Source organism: Mauremys mutica, chromosome 5 (genome assembly GCF_020497125.1).
Source record: "Mauremys mutica isolate MM-2020 ecotype Southern chromosome 5, ASM2049712v1, whole genome shotgun sequence".
NCBI classification, from domain to species: domain Eukaryota; kingdom Metazoa; phylum Chordata; order Testudines; family Geoemydidae; genus Mauremys; species Mauremys mutica.
Window position 1 is genome coordinate 127,592,459 of NC_059076.1, and position 21,434 is coordinate 127,613,892.

Here is a 21,434-nt window from a genome sequence, read left to right on the forward strand (position 1 = left end):
CTCTTTTCTGACTTTTTAAAATACATCTATAGGCACCCAATTCACTGCTCTAGCATATATCCCATAAATTAAAACACACACAAAATTAACAAACAGAGACCGCCAATAAATATATCCATCTCAGCCCATGCTCTCCCCAGAAGCCTTGGAGGAGGAAAAGGGATAGGCTTTACAGCATGCCTTAGGAAACTGGGTTGCCCCTTGTCCCGGATGGATCTCTCTCAATTAGTAAACAATCATAGCAATCATTTATACCTTTGTTACAGACAATGGCTAGCAATCCTGGAGACATTGAAGGAAAACATTTGCATTTGTTTATACATAAGCCTATTCGCTATCTTATTTGTCTTCAATACTAGAACAGAAAACAAGACTGCAGTTTACAAGGTCGTAATGACTTTTCACACAATTCACTCTGTACCACATTATCTTACAGCATATCACAGCCTAACTCCTGCTAAATTAGCTAACATACATTAAGATCCCTTCAAACCTTTATTAATTAATTCTTGGCCTCCACAGTTTGTTTACCTGCCACATCTGCAGGTCCGGCCGATTGCAGCTCCCATTGGCCGGGGTTCGCTGCTCCAGGCCAATGGGAGCTGCTGGAAGCGACGGCCAGTATGTCTCTCGGCCCGCGTTGCTTCCTGTCGCAGCGAACCATGGCCAGTGGGAGCCGTGATTGGCCGGACCTGCGGACACGGCAGGTACAAACCGTCCCGGCCCGCCAGGAGCTTTTCCTACACAAGCAGTGTCCCAAGTTTGGGAAACACTGCTCGTGGTCTAAACAAAGACTGGGAATGGTTGGGTCATTACACCAATTGAATCTATTTCCCTATGTTAAGTTCTCCTCACACCTTCTATGGGCCATCTTAATTATCACTTCAAAAAGTTTTTTTTCCTCCTGCTAACGATAGCTCATCTCAATTGATTATCATCCACCTTTTCATGTTCTCTGTATGTATAAATATCTCCTGTCTGTGTGTTCCATTCTATGCATCCGAAGAAGTGAGCTTTAGCTCACGAAAGCTCATGCTAAAATAAATTTGTTAGTCTTTAAGGTGCCACAAGTACTCCTGTTTTTTTTGCGGATACAGACTAACACGGCTGCTACTCTGAAACCTGACAGAGTGCTGTGAACCAAGAGCTGAGCCACCACTCAGGTCACTTAAACACCAATTAATTTCCCCCAGGGTGGACTGGATAGGATTAGATTCAAATGGTCTGGAGAAGGACTAACAAGCAAATTGGCCCAGGTCTAAGGAGGTATAAGGCAGCACAGGAAGGAAGTGCAGGGAAGAGAGAGGCAGGCTAGCAGAGCAAGAACCAGGAAGGATCTCTAGGTAGAGATCTCTTCCCTCTCCTCAGCAGAGAACTGAGGTGAAACTGAAAGCCTAAATAATTATGGTGTATAGATCTGCCAGGTGGTGGGAAGAACAAATGTAAATTGCATGGAGGTGTTTGACAACTGAAGGTCTCCAAGGCTGCACAGAGAGAGCAGAGGACTGGAATGGGATGTCACCCTGCCACACCCAGTAAGGAAACCAAGTTCCACAATACAGTACACACTCAAAGGGAACACCATGCCAGCTGCTTCCTTATTTATAATGAGGGGAAATCTAGCTCAGATGCTTCTACTGATCTCAACTCTGGCAGTATGCTATGGACAGCACATTACAACAGTCTATTCTGGAGATGAGAAAGGCATGGATAATTGAGGTGAACCTTGCCAGGCCTAAATGGAAAAAAGTGCTTGGCCACAGCTGCTACCCGAGCACCTAGTAGCAGCCTAGGACCTACCACTACCCTCAAGCTGTGTGTCTGTTTTACAAATGGTGCTTTTACACTCTGGCAGGCATGCAGATATACCGTTCAGCCAAATTTTCCAGTTTCTTCCCCCACCCCTCATGTCTGGATTGAGTCACAGTCAGAAAATTTTCTCCACCCAATCCATCAGGGAAATTAACACACCATAGAAACACGTCTTAGAGGGCTCTTAAAAAAAACAACCCCGGCCTTAAAGGGGGAAAAAAAAAAATCAATAAAGCACCACCCTCCTCCCCCCATTTGTGAAGCTGTCCTGGAGCACTTAAGAAGGGCTTAAAAAAAATCCACTCACAAGTAGCAAGGAGAAAGTTTTCTGGTGTTGGTGGGCTGGATGTGGAGGGGAGTTGTGTCTGCAGCATTTAAACTTATTTTATTTAGGTTTAATAAGTGCTACATTTCTAGCCCTTTACTGTTGAAGGCAGCATTACAAATGTTAATTGATGCATCGTTATCTGTCTGAAACAGCAGTTAAAACAGTTCAGTGTCTCTGTTGTTGCTCATAGCTTTCCCAGACAGCATGTAACAAAAATGACATGTAATTGTGCCCATTTATCTCAAAACGACCCTTAGAGAAAGCTAGGAGCCGCAGTAGAGACATGCCCCCACCCTCTTACAACACATGAAACAGATAGGAAAGTATTTATGCTATTATACATTTATACTAGTCCTCCAGTACAGCAGTTCCCAAACTGATCCTGTGGAGTACAAATTGTCTGGGATAAGCAGGCTAATCATGTAAGACGGTGCTGTCTCTTTTCCTACCACTCATTAGCTTCTACGTCTGTAGAATCCCATTGTAGAAGAGAGGCTGGAGAATTGTAACTACAACTGGAAATAAAGAGTCAACCTAACTTCCTCTTCTCTTACCGAGTAGAGTAAGTAAGAGTCAATGGGACGGGAGCTGCAGAGGGGAAGAATAACCAGGGAAACACATGAAGGAGGAGAGGAATAAAACGGGACCAGAAGGCAAAGCAGCATTTTTTTTTTGAGGGGTGGAGAAGATAAACAATAAACGGGGGAGGACAAGACATGGCAATTAAATACAGTAACTCCTCGCTTAACGTTGTAGTTATGTTCCTGAAAAATGCTACTTTAAGCGAAACGATGTTAAGCGAATCCAATTTCCCCATAAGAATTAATGTAAATTGATTGCCTGCTGGGTGGCTGCCGCACAGGGAACTTAAGGGAGCAGGGAGCTGATAAGGGGGCTGCTGGTCCACTCTGGTTCCAAGCCCCCACCAGCTAGCTCCAATGGGCTGCTCTTTCTGCAAGCAGTGGACAAAGCTGGCAGCTGCCAAACAACATTGTAAGGGAGCATTGCGCAACTTTAAACAAGCATGTTCTCTAATTGATCAGCAATATAACAACAAAACAACGTTAATCGGGACCACTTTATGTGAGGAGTTACTGTATCAGATAGCCAAACATTTTGAATGTTTACTCTTCCACATACCTAAAAGAAGTAATCACAGGACTGTTTTGCAGTTATAAAGGGAGGGAGCGTGCTCCATGTAATCACAAATCAGAGGACATGGAACAAATCTCTCTGTTATGGTTAGTCCTTTTTAACAGAACCTTTTCAACTCTATCAAGAGTGTGTGTGTGTGTGTGTGTGTGTGTGTGTGTGTGTTTTAACTAATCTCTAGTTTTGGCCTAACATGAAGACATGTAGTTGAAGCAACCACTCGTCACTTACATTTATAGTTTTGTAAGAGATATCTGAACTTTCCCACCCTTGTTAGTAAAGCTGCTTGGCATGAGTTACTGATTCTGCAACTTCCAGCGTGGCAATGTCAAAACTACAACAAAGTCTCAGGAGATTTTTTTTCCCCTTCTTTAAACAAAAAAGTACCAGAATGAGTTCATACATGTGCAATATCCAGCTTCTTGCCTTATTTTTTTGTATCCAGGGCAAGTGTGATGTGAACACAATACCTTTAATCACGGTGAGCATGACTTTTGCTGATGTCTCCATGTGTGCTCTTTCTTTAACATTAATAGGGTTACTAATAAAAACCAGAACAAGATTCTAGGTATGGAAGCGGTCCAAATGCTAATTAATATAAAAATACATGTGTACAGACAAATGCATGTAAGTGAGACACACACACACACACACGGGTAAGTTTATGGGGCAGTTGCTTAACACAATATTAGCAAGGGAGAAGAATCTGGGGAGAGAATAGGGAAAAATAGGTTAAAATAACTTAGATAAGTTAGATTTACTGAGGCCAGCAGCGTTTAAAGAAACATCCTAGCATACTTAAGGAACTAGCCAAGGCAATCTCTGAACCAGCAGTGATTATCTTTGAGAACTCACGGAGGATGGGTGGGATTTTAGAAGACTGGAGAAGAGTAAAAATAGTACCCATCTTCAAAAAAAAAAATAAAATAAATGGAGGGGTGGGGGGGGGAGGAAGACGAGAATAAAACCAGTCATCTTAACTTCAGTACTCAAAAATACTGGAACAAATTATTAAACATTCAATTTGTATGCACCTAGCAGATAATAGGGTGATACGTTACAGCCAGCATGGATTTGTCAAGAACAAGTCATGCCAAACCAAACCAACGTCCTTCTTTGACAGGGTTACTGGCTTAATGGAAAGGAGATAGTTTGTAGACATGATGTATCTGGATGTAACTAAGGCTTTTGACACTGTACTACATGACATTCTCATAAGTGAACTACAGAAATAGGATCTAGATGAAATATTAGATGGATGCAAAACTGATTTAAAGATCATACTCAAAGTGTAATTATCAATGATTTCCTGTCAAACTGGGGAGTGGGGGTGCATATGTAGTGGGGTCCTCAAGAGTCTGTCTTGGCTCAGTACTATCCAATATTTTCATTAATAACCTGAATAAAGAAGAGGAGAGTACGTTTGTAAAAACTTGCACATGACACCAATCTGGGTGGGGTTGCAAGCACTTTGATGGACAAGATTAGAATTCAAAAGTGATCTTGATAATTTGGAGAACTGGTGTGAAATCAACAAGATGAAGTGCACAGTACTACAATTAGAAAGGGGGGGGGAAATCAAATGCACAAACACAAAACCAGGAATAACTGGCTATGTAGCAGTACTGCAAAGGAGGATCTGGGGAGATTATAATGGATGCCAAGTTGAATATGAGTTAACAGTGTGATAGTAGAGAAAAAAGGCAAGCGTAATGCTGGGATGTATTAACAGGAGTGTCTGAAGACATGGGAGGTAATTTCATGTTCAATTTAGCACTGGCGAGACAGTGGCTGGAATATTGCACCCCGTTTTGGGGGCCACACTTCAATAAAATACGTGAACAAATTGGAGAGAGTCCAGAGGAGAGCTACAAAAACTATAAGACTTCTAGAAAATATAACCTATAAAGAAAAAAATGAAAGAATTGGGCATGTTTAGTATAGAGAAGAGAAGACTGTCTGAGGACATAACAGTCATCAAATATGTAAAAGGTTGTTACAAAGAGGCTAACAATCAACTGTTCTGCAAATCCACCACGGGCAGTTAAAGAAGTAATCAGCTTAGTTTGCAGCAAGGGAGATTCAGGTTAGAAATTAGTTTTTTCCTAACAACAAGAATAGTTAAGCACTTGAACAGGTTGCCTAAGAAGGTTGTGGAATCCCCATGTTGGAGATCTTTAAGAACAGGTTACACAAACACCTGTCAGGGATGGTCTAGGACTCTAGGTATACTTATTCCTGCCTCTGCACAGGGAGGATGAACTAGATGACCTCTTGTGGTCCCTTCCAGCCCTACTTGTCTATGATTCTATGACTGTTGGACAAAATGCAGAGAGAAACAAAAATTGGACTGGTAGGTTGCAGTTTCACATGCTCCCTTACTAAATGTGGGTCAGAGCAGATTTGCCTGGTCATTTTATCCAGTGATTAAAGAATTAGCATAAAAAGGATCCTGGATACATTTTAATTTCTTTGAGCCAGGCATCATGCCTTCTTGTGCGTCCTAACAAAAAAGTTCTTGATCCCAATTTGGGCCTTTGGGTGCTAGTGCAGTACAAATACTATTTTTATTAGAAGTAGTATTAAAGTTAAGAGAATCTACAAACTGCGACCACTGCAGTCACATGATCACAAACCAGTCAGGTGGTGAACACAAAGGGGATAAGAAAAGGAAAGAACACTGCATCTAAGACCCTGTTTTGACAGGAAAAAACAAAGTTTTTTTTCCAATTATGTTATCTTAACACACATTAAAGGCACTGTAACACACAGGCTAACGTGCCTGGAGCTGTGTTAGCTGGCCATGTTTTGGCCTATGCTTCTGTGTTAGCCTGCTATCTTTACAGGCTTTTCATTCAAGGTAAGAAATTCAACCAAATAAAATAAATAAATACATAAATAAATAAAAAAAATAGAGCCACGCACACAACCACATCCTTTTTGGTCTATTAAGACAGAAGTTAAATTTTCCTGGGCAACTAAGAGAGAAAAACAAAGTCAAACAGTGCCAGTAATGAGACAGTCCCCAAAAGCAGAAATGTGAAAGAGTCAGCTAGGACTGTTGTGTGCAAGAGGAAAGGTACAGTAGCAGGGAAGCAGAGGCAGAATGCAATGCCTCCTAAATACTTTAATTGTAAACAAGAAAAAAAAATCCCTAAATCAAAATAGAGGTCAACCCATCCAGGACAAACCTTTGAGCAGCAAGCTCTCTTTTTTATACCAAATAAGGTCCACACACTTGGACAGGATATGTAAAATTGTACTGCACTCCTCATCTATCATTCTTCAGATAGAGTAACTTACTTTGCACATGAGACTAGATTCCTTTGTGGACCAACAATAGGTAAAGCATTTTTGTGTAGGAATGATGCAATAAACTTATCACTTGTATACTATAGCTCTTCATCTGTCAATCTCAGATTATTTCACAGAGTTGAGCTGGCATTATCTCTATTTTACATATGGGTTAGAAAAGTAATTTATACTGCCACTAATTTGCAGAACCATTAACAGAACCCAATTCTTCTGATTCCAAGCCCTGTTATCAGCCCAATAACCATGATGCACTGTTTTCCTCTGCAGCAGTAATAATTTTTCTTGGAGTTGCTGGCTTACCTTTAACCAAAGGCTGATTAGATGATAGATGGATAAGAGACCTAGGATGAGTGGTTGGGTTTAAATTTTTATTTCTCACAAATGTTCATATCAAGAATTAAGAGCCAAAGTTCAAAGGTGGACTAAGTTTTCCTGTACAGTAATGTTAATTTTCTAAGTCTGTGTGGTGGGTGTGAGATTTTCCAAAAATTATGACCCTTAGCAAAATTTAGGATTTGCATTTTTCAGTGGGAAAAAAAAAATGTTGTGCAAAACATGAACCTCCCTCAGTTACAAACATGTCAGTTTTATAACATTAGAAAGATAATACTATTTCACTTTAATACCATTTTTAGTCAAGGGTTTTAGCTGCTCTAAACTTGACACTGAAAGATATCTCTATATAAAAAAAATAAAAGATCACCACTCAATACAGCTCAGAATTTTGTCTCCTATTTCAACACTTCAAGAGAATGAACTGATAGTGTCTAGGATAACAAATTGACACAGTTCAACTAATATACAAACTTGTACAAAAGAAGCAAATCAAATATAGATGTTTTTGAGGATTAAACTTTTCCATAGGAACAATTATACAAGAAAATTTAATTAATCTCCTTTAGTCACCTATGTCGTTCCATGCAAGTTTCTCATTTACAAAATTCAGCCAACATCCTGCTATATCATTTTTCTGTTGTACAATGATCTCTTGCATCCTTTTGAAAGCCAACTGTGATCCATCTTAGGGTTTGTGTGGGGGCATACGTTAGAAATGTGGTGGAAACTGTCACTCCCACCACACTTTTTTGTAGCTGCCATCTTTGACTCTCCTTCCAAAATCAAAGTTCCACTAGACACTTTTTAAAGCTTTGTTATTCTTTTAAGAGAAGTATTTGAACACAAAAGTAATGTTAAAGATATCTCGCTGTCAAGAGTCAACTAGAACGCCTGGCTCTAACACAGTTCTCCTGTATGGCCTTAAGCAAGTCACAGAATCATAGAAATGTAAGGCTGGAAGGAACCTCAAGAGGTCATCAAATCCAGTCCCTTGCACTGAAGCAAGACCAAGTATCTCTACACCATCCTTGACAGGTGTTTGTCTAAACTGTTCTTAAAAACCTGAAATGAAGAAGATTCCACAACCTGCCCTGGAAGCCCATTCCAGTCCTTAACTATCCTTATAGTAGGAAAGGTTTTCCTAATATTTAACCTAAAATCTCCCTTGCGGCAGGTTAAGCTGATCACTTCTTGTCCTATCTTCAGTGGACATGGAAAACAACTGATCAGCCCTTAACACATTTGAAGACTGATGGGGGACCTGATAACATGTGCCCTTTTTTTAAAAATAAAATAAAATAAACCTTTCCTGATGGATAACGGTTTCTAAACTTTTTATCAATTGTGTTGCTCTCCTCTGGACTCTCTCTGATTTGTCCACATCTTTCCTAAAGCATGGTGCCCAGAATTGGACACAATATTCCAAGTGAGGCCTCAATAGTGCTGAACAGAAGAGGACAATTACCTCTCGGGTCTTACACCCTGGAATAACAGACTTTTTAGCAACTGCTTCACATTGTTAACTCTCATTGAATTTGTGAACCACTATAAGCTCCAGATTCTTTTCTGCAGTACTACTGCCTAGCCAGTTATTCCCATTTTGTAGCTGTGCATTGGATTTCTCCTTCCTAAGTGTAGTATTTTGCACTCATCTTTTATTGAATTTCATCTTGCTGATTTCAGACCAATTCTCCAACTTGCCAAACTTGTTTAAAATTCTAATCCTCTCTTTCAAAGTGCTCACAACCACTCCTACCTTGATGTTATCCATAATTTTTATAAGCATCTCTCTCAACTCCATTATCCAAGTTATTAATTAAAATATTGAATAGTATTGGGCCTAGGACTGACCCTTGCAGGATCTTACTAGTTAGGCCCTCCTAATTTGACAGCAAATCATTGAGAACTACTCTGAGTATGGTCTTTCATCCAGTTCTGTGCACCCACCTTATAGTAAAGGCAGCAAAGAGTCTTGTGGCACCTTATAGACTAACGGACGTTTTGGAGCATGAGCTTTCGTGGGTGAATACCCACTTCGCATGCATCCGACGACTCTTTGCTGCTTTTACAGATCCAGACTAACACGGCTACCCCTCTGATACCTGACACCTTATTGTAGTTTCATCTAGACCAGGGGTGGCCAAGCTGTAGCTCCAGAGCCACATGCAGCTTTTTAGAAGTTAATATGCGGCTCCTTGTGTAGGCACCAACTCTGGGGCTCGAGCTACAGGCACCAACTTTCCAGTGTGCTGGGGGGTGCTCACTGCTCAACCCCTGGCTCTGCCACAGGCTCTACCCCCACTACACCCCTTCCTGCCCCCCCCCGTGAACCTGCCATGCCCTCGCTTCTCCCCCTCCCCCCAGAGCCTGCTGCATGCTACGAAACAGCTGATCGGGAGATGCGGGGAGGTGCTGATCGGCAGGGCTGCCAGTGAGCGGGAGGCACTGGGAGCAGGGGGGGGAGCTGATTTGGGGACTGCTAATGTATTACTGTGGCTCTTTGGCAATGTACATTGGTAAATTCTGGCTCCTTCTCAGGCTCACGTTGGCCACCATATTTCCCTAGTTTGCTTATGAGAATGTCACATGGGATTGTCAAAAACCTTACTCAAAAAATTAAAATATATCACAACTACTACTTTCCTCCTAGACACTAGACAAATGCCCCTGTCAAAGGAGGATAGTAGGTTGGTTTGGTATGATTGATACTTGACAAATCCATGTTGACTATAACATATCACCCTACTATCCTAGGTGCTTACAAATTATTTAATAATTTGATCCAGTATCTTTCCAGGTGTCAAGACAGGACGGATTGGTCTAATTCCCAGGGTCCTCTTTGTTCCCCTTTTTAAAGATAGGTACTATGTTTGCCCTTCTCCAGCCCTCAGGGATCTCACCAATCCTCCATGAGTTCTCAAAGATAATTGCTAACTGTTCAGAGAGTGTGTCCTTAAATACTCTTGGATGAATTTTGTCAGGCCCTACACCAACTTGAATACACATAAGTTATCTAAATATTTTTAACCTGTTGTTTCCGTATTCTGGCTTATGCTCCTTCCCCCTTTTTAATATTTATTATGCTAATCATCTGAACATAATTAACCTTTTTAGTGAAGACAAACAAAACAGGCAAACACCTCAGACTTCTGGGTGTTATCCATTATTAGCTCTCTTTCCCTGCTAGGTAAGTAGACCTAGACTTTTGTCTCTCTCTTGATCTCAATATATTTATAGGACCTCTTCTACTTACCTTTAATTCCCTTGCCATATGTAACTCATTTGGTGCATTAACCATTCTGATTTTGTCCCTACATGCTTGAACGGATTATTTATACTCATCCTTAGCAATTTGTCCATGAGTCCACTTTTTATGATTTGTGGTGGGTAGGGGGTCCTTAAGCAGCTCCTAATACAGAGATATTGGCCTCTTATTATTCTTCCTTCAACCAGAAATAGTTTGCTGTTATGCCTTTAATGTTGTCTATGCAAAATTGCCAGCTCTCCATAACTTTTTTTTCCCTTAGATTTTCTTCCCAAGGGACCTTACCTACCAGTTTCTGTGTTTGTTAAAGTCTGCTTTTTTGAGGTCCATTGTCCTTGTTCTGCTACTTTCACTTATTTTCTGTAGAATCACAAAATCTGTTATTTCATGATCACTTTCTCCCAAATTATCTTCAGTCTTCAGATTCGCAAAAAATTCCTCCCTATTGGTCAGAATCAAGGCTAAAATGGCTGTCACTCTGTTACTTCCTCTACTTTCTGGGAAAAAATGTCATCCCCAGGATAGTCCAAGACCATACTAGAGATTTTGTGTTTTGCTCTATAACTTTTCCAGCAGATGTCTGAGTATTTAAAGTCCTCCCACCACCCCCATTATTACCAGGTCTTGTGTTTTGGATATTTCTGTTATTTGTTCCAGAAATGCCTCATCGACTGCCTCCTGATTTGGTGGACTACAGTACATTTACCATGATACCCTGTTTCCCCCGCTTTTTCCTTCACCCAAGGACTTTCAACTGATCTCTCACCTAAGAACAAGTGTATATATTCTTGATGTATAATGCAACACCTTCCCTTTTTCCTGAAAAAGCTTTATCCCTCCATACCAATATTCCAGTCATGATATCTATCCCATCAGTTCTCAGTGATGCCAATTCCACAGGATCTGTTCTATGCTCCATCTTTTAAATAATTCTTTGGAGGGACCTCTTCAGTATACCAGACCTCCAAGGGTCCCACTCTCCTAAAAGTGGGTCACACGGCCTCCACATCTCCTAGACTGAGCCTCTAGCCTCCAGCACTTCAGTTTCACAAAGTGAGCTCTGCCCAGTAAGTCCAACTGAGATGGACTCCCACTCAGAGACTTTTTGCCCTCTTGAGGTATCAACAGACCTCCAAATCTATTTTTAGTGATACCAGGTAGTCTTTTCAGAACAGAGTAAGGTTTATTAGTCAACTGGAATACAGAACCGGGAAGTCTTTAGGTTAGCAAGGAGAAGCAAAGGTGAAGAAAGTTCAGGCTGACAAAAGTCAGCGCTTTACCCAGTCACGCTACTGCAGCATCCATTTTGTCTCTATCTCCTTCTCTCTCTCCCCCTCTCACTCTTTGTCAGTCCCAGGTGACAGCTGCTATGTCTCTCAAAGGCCGGCTCTTGTCCCAGTCTCTGATCACCTTGTGGTCCATTATGTTCCTCCTGCACACCCAGGTTGAGTTCACATGTTCTGCTTGCCTGAGTTTCTCACAGATAAGTATCAATGCTCAGTCCTTGAGGTTCCTATTGTCTTTCCAAATCCTCCATTGATATTGACCAGTTTCAGCCAATCCCTAATGACCCATTGAGAGCACCCCAGACACTTACTTGATACGAACATCTTCAATGCCACAAGGGCATTATAACGCTTCTGCACCCACTAGTTAACAACCTCAAGTCAAGTAAGTCACTCCATGCACATAATTCATAAAAATATTACAGAAAGTTCCCACTTTGTCACATCAAGTCATAATTTAGCTTATGTGCTAATTAGGACTGTCAATTAATCACAAGATTTAACTCATGTGATTACCTCAAAAAAATTAATCGCAATTTGAATTGCAGTTTTTTTAATCACAGTTTTAAACGGAATACCAATTGAAATGTACACGAAAGCTTATACTCAAATTTGTTAGTCTCTAAGGTGCCACAAGTACTCCTGTTCTTTTTGCGGATACAGACTAACACGGCTGCTACTCTGAAGCCTAAATATTTTTGGATGTTTTTCTTCATTTTCAAATATATCGATTTCAATTAGAAAGAATACAAAATGTACAGTGCATACTTTATATTATTTCTATTACAAGTGTTTGTTCTGTAAAAATGATAATAGTATTTTTCAATTCACCTCATACAAGTACTGTAGTGCAATCTCTTTATCATGAAAGTGCAACTTACAAATGTAGGGTTTTTTTAATTGCATAACTGCACTCAAAAAACAAAGTAAAACTAATCACTAAGACAAACAAGCTTGTTTACTTTTACAGGAGATAATGCTGCCCGCTTCTTAATTACAATATCACCTCAAAGTGAGAACAGGCATTCGCATGGTACTGTTGTAGCTGGCATCGCAAGTTATTTACAAGCCAGATGTGCTAAAGATTCATATGCCTCTTTATGCTTCGGCCTTCGTTCCAGAGGACATGCTTCCATGCTGATGACACTAGTTAAAAAAATATGTTAATTAAATTTGTGACTGAACTCTTTGGGGGAGAATTCTATGTCTCCTGCTCTGTTTTACCTGCACTCTGCCATATATTTCATGTTATAAAAGTCTCGGATGATAACCCAGCACATGTTGTTCTTTTTAAGAATATTTTCACTGCAAATTTGGCAAAATGCAAAGATGATACCAATGTGAAATTTCTAAAGATAGCTAAAGCACTTGACCCAAGATTTAAGAATCTGAAGTGACTTTCAAAATCTGAGAGGGATGAGGTGTAGAGCATGCTTTCAGAAGTCTTAAAAGAGCAACTCTCTGATGCGGAAACTACAGACCCCAAACCACCAAAACAGAAAACCAACCTTCTGCTGGTGGCATCTGACTCAGATAATGAAAATGAACATGCATCAGTCCACTCTTCTTTGGATCATTATCGAGCAGAACCCATCATCAGCGTGGACGCACATTCTCTGGAATGGTGGTTGAAGCATGAAGGGACATATGAATCTTTAGCGCATCTGGCATGTAAATATCTTGTGATGCCGGCTACAACAGTGCCATGCAAATGCATCTTCTCAATTTCAGGTGACATTGTAAACAAGAAGCAGGCAACATTATCTTCTGCAAATGTAAACATACTTGTTTCTCTTACTGACTGACTGAAGAAGTACTTGTAGGCTCAAAGTTTTACGTTGTTTTATTTTTGAAGGCAGGGTTTTTTTGTACATAAATGTACATTTGTCAGTTCAACTTTCATGATAAAGAAACTGCACTACAGTACTTGTATTAGGTGAATTGAAAAATACTATTTCTTTTGTTTTTTACGGTGCAAATATTTGTAATAAAAAATAAATATAAAGTGAGCACTGTACACTTTGTATTCTGTGTTGTAATTGAAATCAATACATTTTCAAATGTAGAAAACATCCAAAAATATTTAAATTAATGGTATTCTATTGTTTAACAGCACAATTAATCAGGATTAATTTTTTTTAATTGCTTGACAACCCTAGTACTAATATTTCCAGTTCTTCCTCTTTATTTGCCACGCCCCTTATATTTGTGTACAAGCACCTAAGGTGGTGTATAAATTCCATCACTGTTCTCCCTAATTAATCCTATGACCCAATTGTAATTTTCCATTTCCTACCCTCCCACAACATCTAATTTTAAAATTGCCTTTAAAAAAAAACAAAAACAAAAAACCAACAACTACCTATGGGCTTTTGTCACTTGCCCCCTTTTTACCTAGTTTAAAGCCCTCATTAGGTTGGTGAGCGTATCCAAAGATGGTCTTTTCCTTCTTGGTCACATGGACCACATCTATTCCCAGCAGTCCTCCTTCCCGGAGCTGCATCCCATGGTTGAGAAAGCCAAAGTTGCTTCATCTGTTTCTCTGTTCCCTCTCCAATCTTTTGCCTGTCTTGTATAGTTTGATTACAAACTCCTCAAGGAAAGAGACAGTCTTCAATATGTGTTTGGACAGTGCCTAACACAATAGAGTCAGTCTTGGTTAGGGCCTCATAGGTATTACTGTAATACAAATAAATAATGCCACAACTCCTACTGGATCATACAATATCCTTCAATTCTATCGTAGTTCAAGTGACAGCACTTCACACAAGATGTTTATACTGGTTTGTGAAGGAAATTTGTATTGAGATATGTGAAAAACCAAAGTTAGCTCATTTGTACAGTGTATGTTTATGAAAGTTAAGAAGATAATTAAAGTAGAAATGTTATGCAGCAGTTAACTCATGCTGTTTGGGCCAGTTAAAGCCATCTGGCCTCAGAGTGGCACTTAGGTGTCCTAGCATCTGCCTGCATCTTGCTTTGTTTACGCATAAAGGCATGACAATTTCACAATTTGTGAAATACGCTACACTAATTTATATGTAAATCCTTGCATATGAGCATACAGTATTTCTACATAGTATATTTTCAGGCCCTGGGCTAAGAAAGGCCAAGTATATCATGAAGGCGACATCTTTTGTTTACAGGCACCGAATGATTTTGCTATCATGCCCTGCCAGCAAATATATGTCTGCCAAAACAGTTGTTTGCCAAATGTATAGGCCTAGAGATAAGGGGTCATACTGATTAATACATAGATAACTATAGCAAAGGATCATGGGGAGGGGTTTAAAAAGAAAGTGAGATACACTGAGGAAGCAAGAACTGATTAGAGAATGCAGGACAAAGAAAGCTTGAATGTATTTTTATACTAAATTTCATGACGCTTAAGCTCTGAAATGCTCTTCATTCATGATTTAACAAGAATGAAGAGAATTTGATAAGTTTCCTTTACTTCTGTTTTCTAGCAGCTTTCACTAATTCGGATAATTTTACAATTATATAATAGTATTACAGTAGTGCCCGGAGATGCCAAATACGTTAGGTGCTGTACAAACATAGGAAGCCAATGCCAGAGAGTTAATAATCTGGAAACAAAAGTGATACAAAGTGTTGTTGAGGAGGGAAGAGGACTACAAGCAAATATACTACAAGTGTAACTTAATTATTCATGTCCTGTTTTCAAGCAAACGCTAATAAGATCCCTCCTCCACAAAGTACTAAGGAAATTCCATACTTAAAATGATTTTCTGCAGCTGCAACAGCTTACCGGAAGTCAGAAAATGAAATCTACAGTCCATAGCCACTCTAATACTTGTTTATAAAATTATGCATGTCTCTGCTCATAAGTATATTTTCTTACTTTGGTTGTACTAAACAAATATACTTTATTGCCAGAGCAAAGGAGTGGGTCCCATTAGATCCAAAGCCTGATGGTTCCTCAACATCAAAGTTACTTCAAAAGGTTGCTATAGGAAAATTTAGAGAATGCTTGCACAGAGCCCAACTGCAGAGAAACAGCAATAGTATGTCAGACTACCCACTTCTCTGTAAATATTTTATTTAGTAAAATGGATGAGGTTGCTTGCAGGTAACCTCAAGGTCATACTCCTATTCTGCAAATCCTCTTTTTTTTGGGTGGTACCATCTATGCTGTATAAAGCAGGGCTTTGGAGCTGTGCTCTGGCTCCACTTCAGCTCCAGGCAAAAACCTGCACCTCCACTGCTCCAGAGCTGCTCCACGCTCCAGCTCCAGGCTCTGCTCCAAAGCCCTGGTATCAAGTACATATTAAAGAGTATGAAGTCTTCTTTCTTCTGTTCTCCTTCTCTTCTCTCCAAATCCCACCCACTGAAATAATAATGCAGCTATTCCCTCAAAAGTTTTTGATGATATTGTAAGTCACCTCAATATTGCTCTTGGACATTTCAGCAAATCCAAGACCTAATTAGAACCTTAATTTATTTACAGAATTTTGTTTGACAGTCAAAATTGACCTAAGTGCAAGATGGGAACAACATACAGTATATCTATTCATTTTCTCCCATTGTCCCACTTAAGGTGTACTGGTAAACTACTCTGCACAGCTCAGAAGAACTCGGTACCTTCCAGCAGAGAATGCTACACTGAGTCCAGCTCCACTACTTTAGGAACAGAAGAACGGCCATATTGGGTGAGACAAATGGTCCATCTAGCCCAGTATGCTGTCTTCCAACATTGGATGATGCCAGGTGCTTCAGAGGGAATGAAAAGAACAGGTAATCAAGTGATCCATCCTATTGCCCATTCCCAGCTTCCAGCAAACAGAGCCTAGGAACACTTCAGAGCAGATTTTACCTCTCTGCCCACCCTAGCTAATAGCCATTGATGGATCTATCCTCTATGAACATATCTACCGTATATACTCATCCAAAGCCCAGTCTTATTAATTTCTCCTCGTATGGAAGCTGTTCCATACACTTAATCATTTTTGTTGCCCTTCTCTGTACCTTTTCCAATTCCAAAATATCTTTTTGGAGATGGGGCGACCAGATCTGTATACAGTATATTCAAGATGTGGGCGTACCATGAATTTATATAGAGGCAATATATTTTCTGTATTATCGTCTACCCCTTTCCTAAAGATTCCCAACAATCTGTTTGCTTTTTTGACTGCCACTGCACATTGAGTGGATGATTTCAGAGAATTATCCACAATGATGCCAAGATCTCTTTCTTGAATGGTAACAGCTAATTTAGACCCCATCACTGTATATATACAGTTGGGATTATGTTTTCCAATATAGATTACTTTGCATTTATCAATATTGAATTTCATCTGCCATTTTGTTGCCCAGTCACCCAGTTTTGTGAGATTCCTTTGTAATACTTCACAGTCTGCTTTGAACTTAAATATCTTAAGTAGTTTTGTATCATCTGCAAATTTTGCCACCTCACTGTTTATCCCTTTTTCCAGATCATTTATGAATATGTTGAACAAGACTGGTCCCAGTACAGACCCCTGGGGGACACCACTATTTACCTCTCTCCATTCTGAAAATTGACCATTTATTCCTACCCTGTGTTTCCTATCTTTTAACCAGTTACTCATCCATGAGCAGACCTTCCCTCTTATCCTATGACAGCTTACTTTGGTGAGGGACCTTGTCAAAGGCTTTCTGAAAATCTAGGTACACAATATCCACTGGATCCCTCTTGTCCACATGCTTGCTGACCCCCTCAATAGCTTTTCAATAGCTGCTTATGCCGAAGTTGACCAATGGCCTTCAAAAGGGGCTAAAACCTCCCCTTCAGACTAAACAAACCTACTTTCATTGATACCTGGCTAACAGCTGCAGCCCAGAGTCCCAACCTGCCATCACTGAGCAGCCCAGGTAAAAATATTTTGACTTCATCACACTTCTCTCTACCAGTTTCTGGTTCACTTCTCATTCCATCCATCTTGATAATTCAGCTTTTTAATATTTATTTACGTTTCAAAGATACAAATGAACTACATTATTTTCTGATGTCACTTGTTTATTTGTACATCAGCTCTGAACCATGCTCAGAGTGCTGACACTCTTTAATTTCCTTTTATCAGTGCATATTGGAGGCTTCCTGTATTATGCTTTCAGATGAGATGTAAAGCAAAATTCCCTAAAGTGGGGTTTATTAGAGATCAATGGAACTTTTTTGGGGAAAGATAGCAAGTAACCCTCATGTCCTGAGGAGGAAGACAGCATAAGTAGTTAAATTCTGTACACTTAAATTACTCCTGTGGATTCAGCTGAGTAAGTCACTTTACTTTCCCTTGAAAAATAATATTGTGCAGAATTGCTGAAGCAGAATGTTGATGCACTTCCACTCCAGAAATGACCACAATTTAGCAATAAGAGGGATTTTCCCTATATAGAGAGTCGTAAGCTCTCCTTCTCATGAAAGGCACTCTTATGGAACACACTGTAATGTAGAGCTATTACACAACTACTATTATCTAGTGATTTGGGCATGAGCAAGTTAAAGGGAGGAAACAGGAAGGATATAAATGTAGTTCTGACCTCCTTTATAGTTTACTTGCAGCAATTAGAGAAAATTGCCAGTGTCCACAGATGGGTAACAAAATATTATAGCTGCCACCACAGTTACCATAGTAAGTTCATATGCATGTGTTTTATAGGCTGTTTTAAATTCTTAAGAACCAACTAGAGATGAAAATTCACTCTGTCCTTTTCATCTCTACCAAAAAATTGTTTTCTCTAGCATGGATAATGGTTTGAAATCTCCACAGTCAAGGAAACGTAAGGGGATAAACGCAAGTGGTAACTAAATAGTGACTGCTTCAAGAGGGTTCTTTTGTTTTGTTTTGGTAATAAGAACCAATATTAAACAGAAAGGAAGCTTCTGGAACACTGAGAGGTGGGGGAGAGAAAACACAAAAAGAATTAAGTGCCATCTAAACATCACCCTTATGACATTTAACACTGTTAATTCAAGGCTATTTACTCAAGCTGTTTAGTTTGAAATATTCCTTGTATTGTCATGAAATATTCATTCTCATTAAAATGCTGCAAAAATCCCTCATCAAGAGTAAACAGTAGACTTGAAAAAATGCCTTAAACCTAATTTAAAATGACTGCCTTCTTCTTCAAATGGGTGACACTTAGTAGATTGCTTTTTTTCCCTCTCTTTGTAACATTTAAGGCTAACCATTGACTCTCACTACACTTCTACCTCGATATAACGCTGGACTCGGGAGCCAAAAATCTTACCACGTTATAGGTGAAACCGTGTTATATCGAACTTGATTTGATCCACCAGAATGCGCAGCCCCACCCCTCCCAGAGCACTGCTTTACCGCATTATATCCGAATTCGTGTTATATAGGGTGGCATTATAATGGGGTAGAGGTGTATATGTAAATATTGAAGAATATGAAAGATTGTCTAAACACAATATGAACATATCAATAAATAAACCATTGAAACAGGCTTCTTTGTCTATGAATTTCTTAACATTGCTGCTGGCTGTGGAAAGTACCAACAGTGCCTTTTTAAGGGGACTTAAAATTTAACCCACATACTGTAAAGCCTTAAGTACTTCAGGATGACAGGGAAAATAAATCTTCAGATATAAAATGGGAATCAAGATAGTCCCAAAGATGAAAGGGAAATGAGGAAGTAAAACAGGAGGAAGAAGGGAAGAGCAAGAGACAAATGGGAAGAACATGGGCAGAAACCTGCAACACAAAACAAAAAAAAAACAAAAAACCAACCACAAAACACTATATGAAAGTAAAACATGACTTAAGCCCAAAAGTTTACTTTGTATAACATTTTTGATACACATTATATGAAAAAATATATTCTAGTTAAATCAGATATAAGGGATGGAAAAGGCCTATTAAGCAGACCAGCTCATCTCTCCTCACTCCCATTTAGCCAGCGCAGGATTAGTTCCCTACAGTAAATTCAACTGCAGTTGAATTGGTTGATCTAATATATATAAAAAATATTCTAAACGATCAATCCACCACTTCCTCTGGGAGACTATTCCCCAGTTCAACAGATCTTATTGTCAGCAATATTTACCCTTAATGGTCAGTTTAGAGATTTTCCTTTGCTCATTTTATGATGTCTGGCCAGCCTATGCAATTCACCTCCCACCTGGGGAGTTAACACCCTTCAGATACCCTCAGTTACTACATCAGCCACCCCAACCCTTTATTAGTATCCAGCCAAGCTATAGATATTTAACTCTTTCTTCCTTATAAGCTCTCCAGTCCCTTTAATCATTTTTATCTCCTGATACCCGCAGTTCATCTCCATATTTCGGAAATCAAGATGCCAAGGAACCATATTAACACAAACACACGTCCGCCTCTTAACAATGATACATAGCTCTAACTCCTTTAAACATTCCTTCTAAATAATCAATGCTCCCAGATCTCTTAAATCATTTTCACTGCTCTGCATCCTCCAGTCTGTCCCAGTCACACCCCTCCTCACACAACACCCTTCTGCCACATCTTAGCCATGACATATTCAGTTCTTTCCTTCTCCCAAGTCAGCCCCTCCAGTCCTTCAATCGTTTTCATTTTTGTTGTCGCTCTGGGGACTCCACCCCACCTACATCTTCAGGGCATGGAACTGCCCAGGGAGGGCATCGTATTCCAGGCACGTTCCTCAACATCAAAAGAAAGAAAATAGCCCTTATTAGTATAGGGCAAGGCAGATGGGGGGGGTGTCTGAAAGGGGTCCGGTGAACTGGGGTGTCCCCACGTTACACACCTTGGGGGACGGAGGGTTTATAACACAGGGGGTGGGGGACCACAGCTTGCCAAGCCCCCAGATCCCTTTAGCCCTGCCCAGCTGGGCCATTAACCACCTCGCCCAACCCCTGCCTGCCCCTCCCCTGCTCACAGGCACCCAGGATGCCTAGCACCCACCTTGAGAGTGGGATACTCCTGCACCTTCAAAGTCATTGAGAGCTGAGCAGCTGATTCCTGCACCGCCATCTTGGATTGGGCACCAACCTCCTCCCGCCCCCTCCCCGCGCAGAGCCCAAAAGAGCTACCTACAGCGCGCGTTGCATGGTGGGCAATAAAGGACTTCCTCCTCCTTCCTTTCCCCCGCCCCTCTCGTCCCCGATGGAGACGGGCTGAACCAACAGATTACCTCTCCCCCTCTCAAAGCCGGGTGGTATGAGCCACTGGACAGTGGCGGTGGAGGAGAAAGGGAGAGAGTATTCATCCAATCGTTGCATCCCTTTCGCACCTATCACTTCATAGGCTTTGTCCCGCCCTCTAACTTGTGAAAGCGTGTTTGATTGGATGATACATGGGACTGGGCGACTAGCCACAGAGACAAATCAGGGAGAGCTACGCATTCTCGTAGGCGGGGATTACATCTACGATTGACAGTATTATTTTCCAATCAAGCTATCCAGACTTTCATTCGGCCCAATCAGTATCTCCTTTCTGTTTGGGTGGGCGGGACGTAAAAGTACATTTTTATGGTGAGTTAAAGAGGAGGTTTTAACTACCCCCAAGGTGTCCAGAGGGGCGGGACGCACCGCCAGCGAAGCCTGGAAGGGTTCTCCAGCTGTGTCCACTTCGATTGGCAGGCAGAGGGGCCAATGCACGCAGCAGACACGAGGACGGACACAGCGATGAGCGAATGGGAAGCGAGGGTGGCTGGGAAGGGCGGGTCGTTGTGAGCCGCCTCGACTGTTGCCGGAGTTTGTGTGTGGGGAGGCCGGGAGGGGGTGAGCCGTAGTAAGTCGCGTAGGGAGGAGCGGAGTGAGGCGGAGGCGGCGGGAAGAGGTTTAAATAGCGGAGACAGCGTGAGTCCTCTTCCCCTCAGCTCATCCCGGAGCGGGGACTCCCTCCTCCCCTGTCCTCTTCCCCCACCGCGACCCGGTCCCTTCGGCGGGGTAGCCACAGCCGCTGGCGGGCGTGGGTCC

The 21,434-nt window shown here is 40.9% G+C and overlaps 1 protein-coding gene across 5 annotated transcripts in view; it reads right to left on the minus strand.

Annotated features, from left to right (window-relative positions):
* MAEA (macrophage erythroblast attacher, E3 ubiquitin ligase) overlaps positions 1-20,794 on the minus strand; it is a 110,684-nt gene extending 89,890 nt beyond the window's left edge. For 2 of the 5 annotated variants that reach the window (XM_045019581.1, XM_045019580.1), the window contains exon 1: positions 20,648-20,794. In XM_045019581.1, coding sequence (XP_044875516.1) covers positions 20,648-20,722 — 75 coding nt within the window. In that variant the 5' untranslated portion in view covers positions 20,723-20,794. Of the gene's footprint in view, positions 1-20,418 lie in introns of all 5 variants that reach the window. The other 3 variants (XM_045019583.1, XM_045019584.1, XM_045019582.1) reach the window with 3 other exon arrangements.
* Between the last annotated feature and the right edge of the window lie 640 nt (positions 20,795-21,434).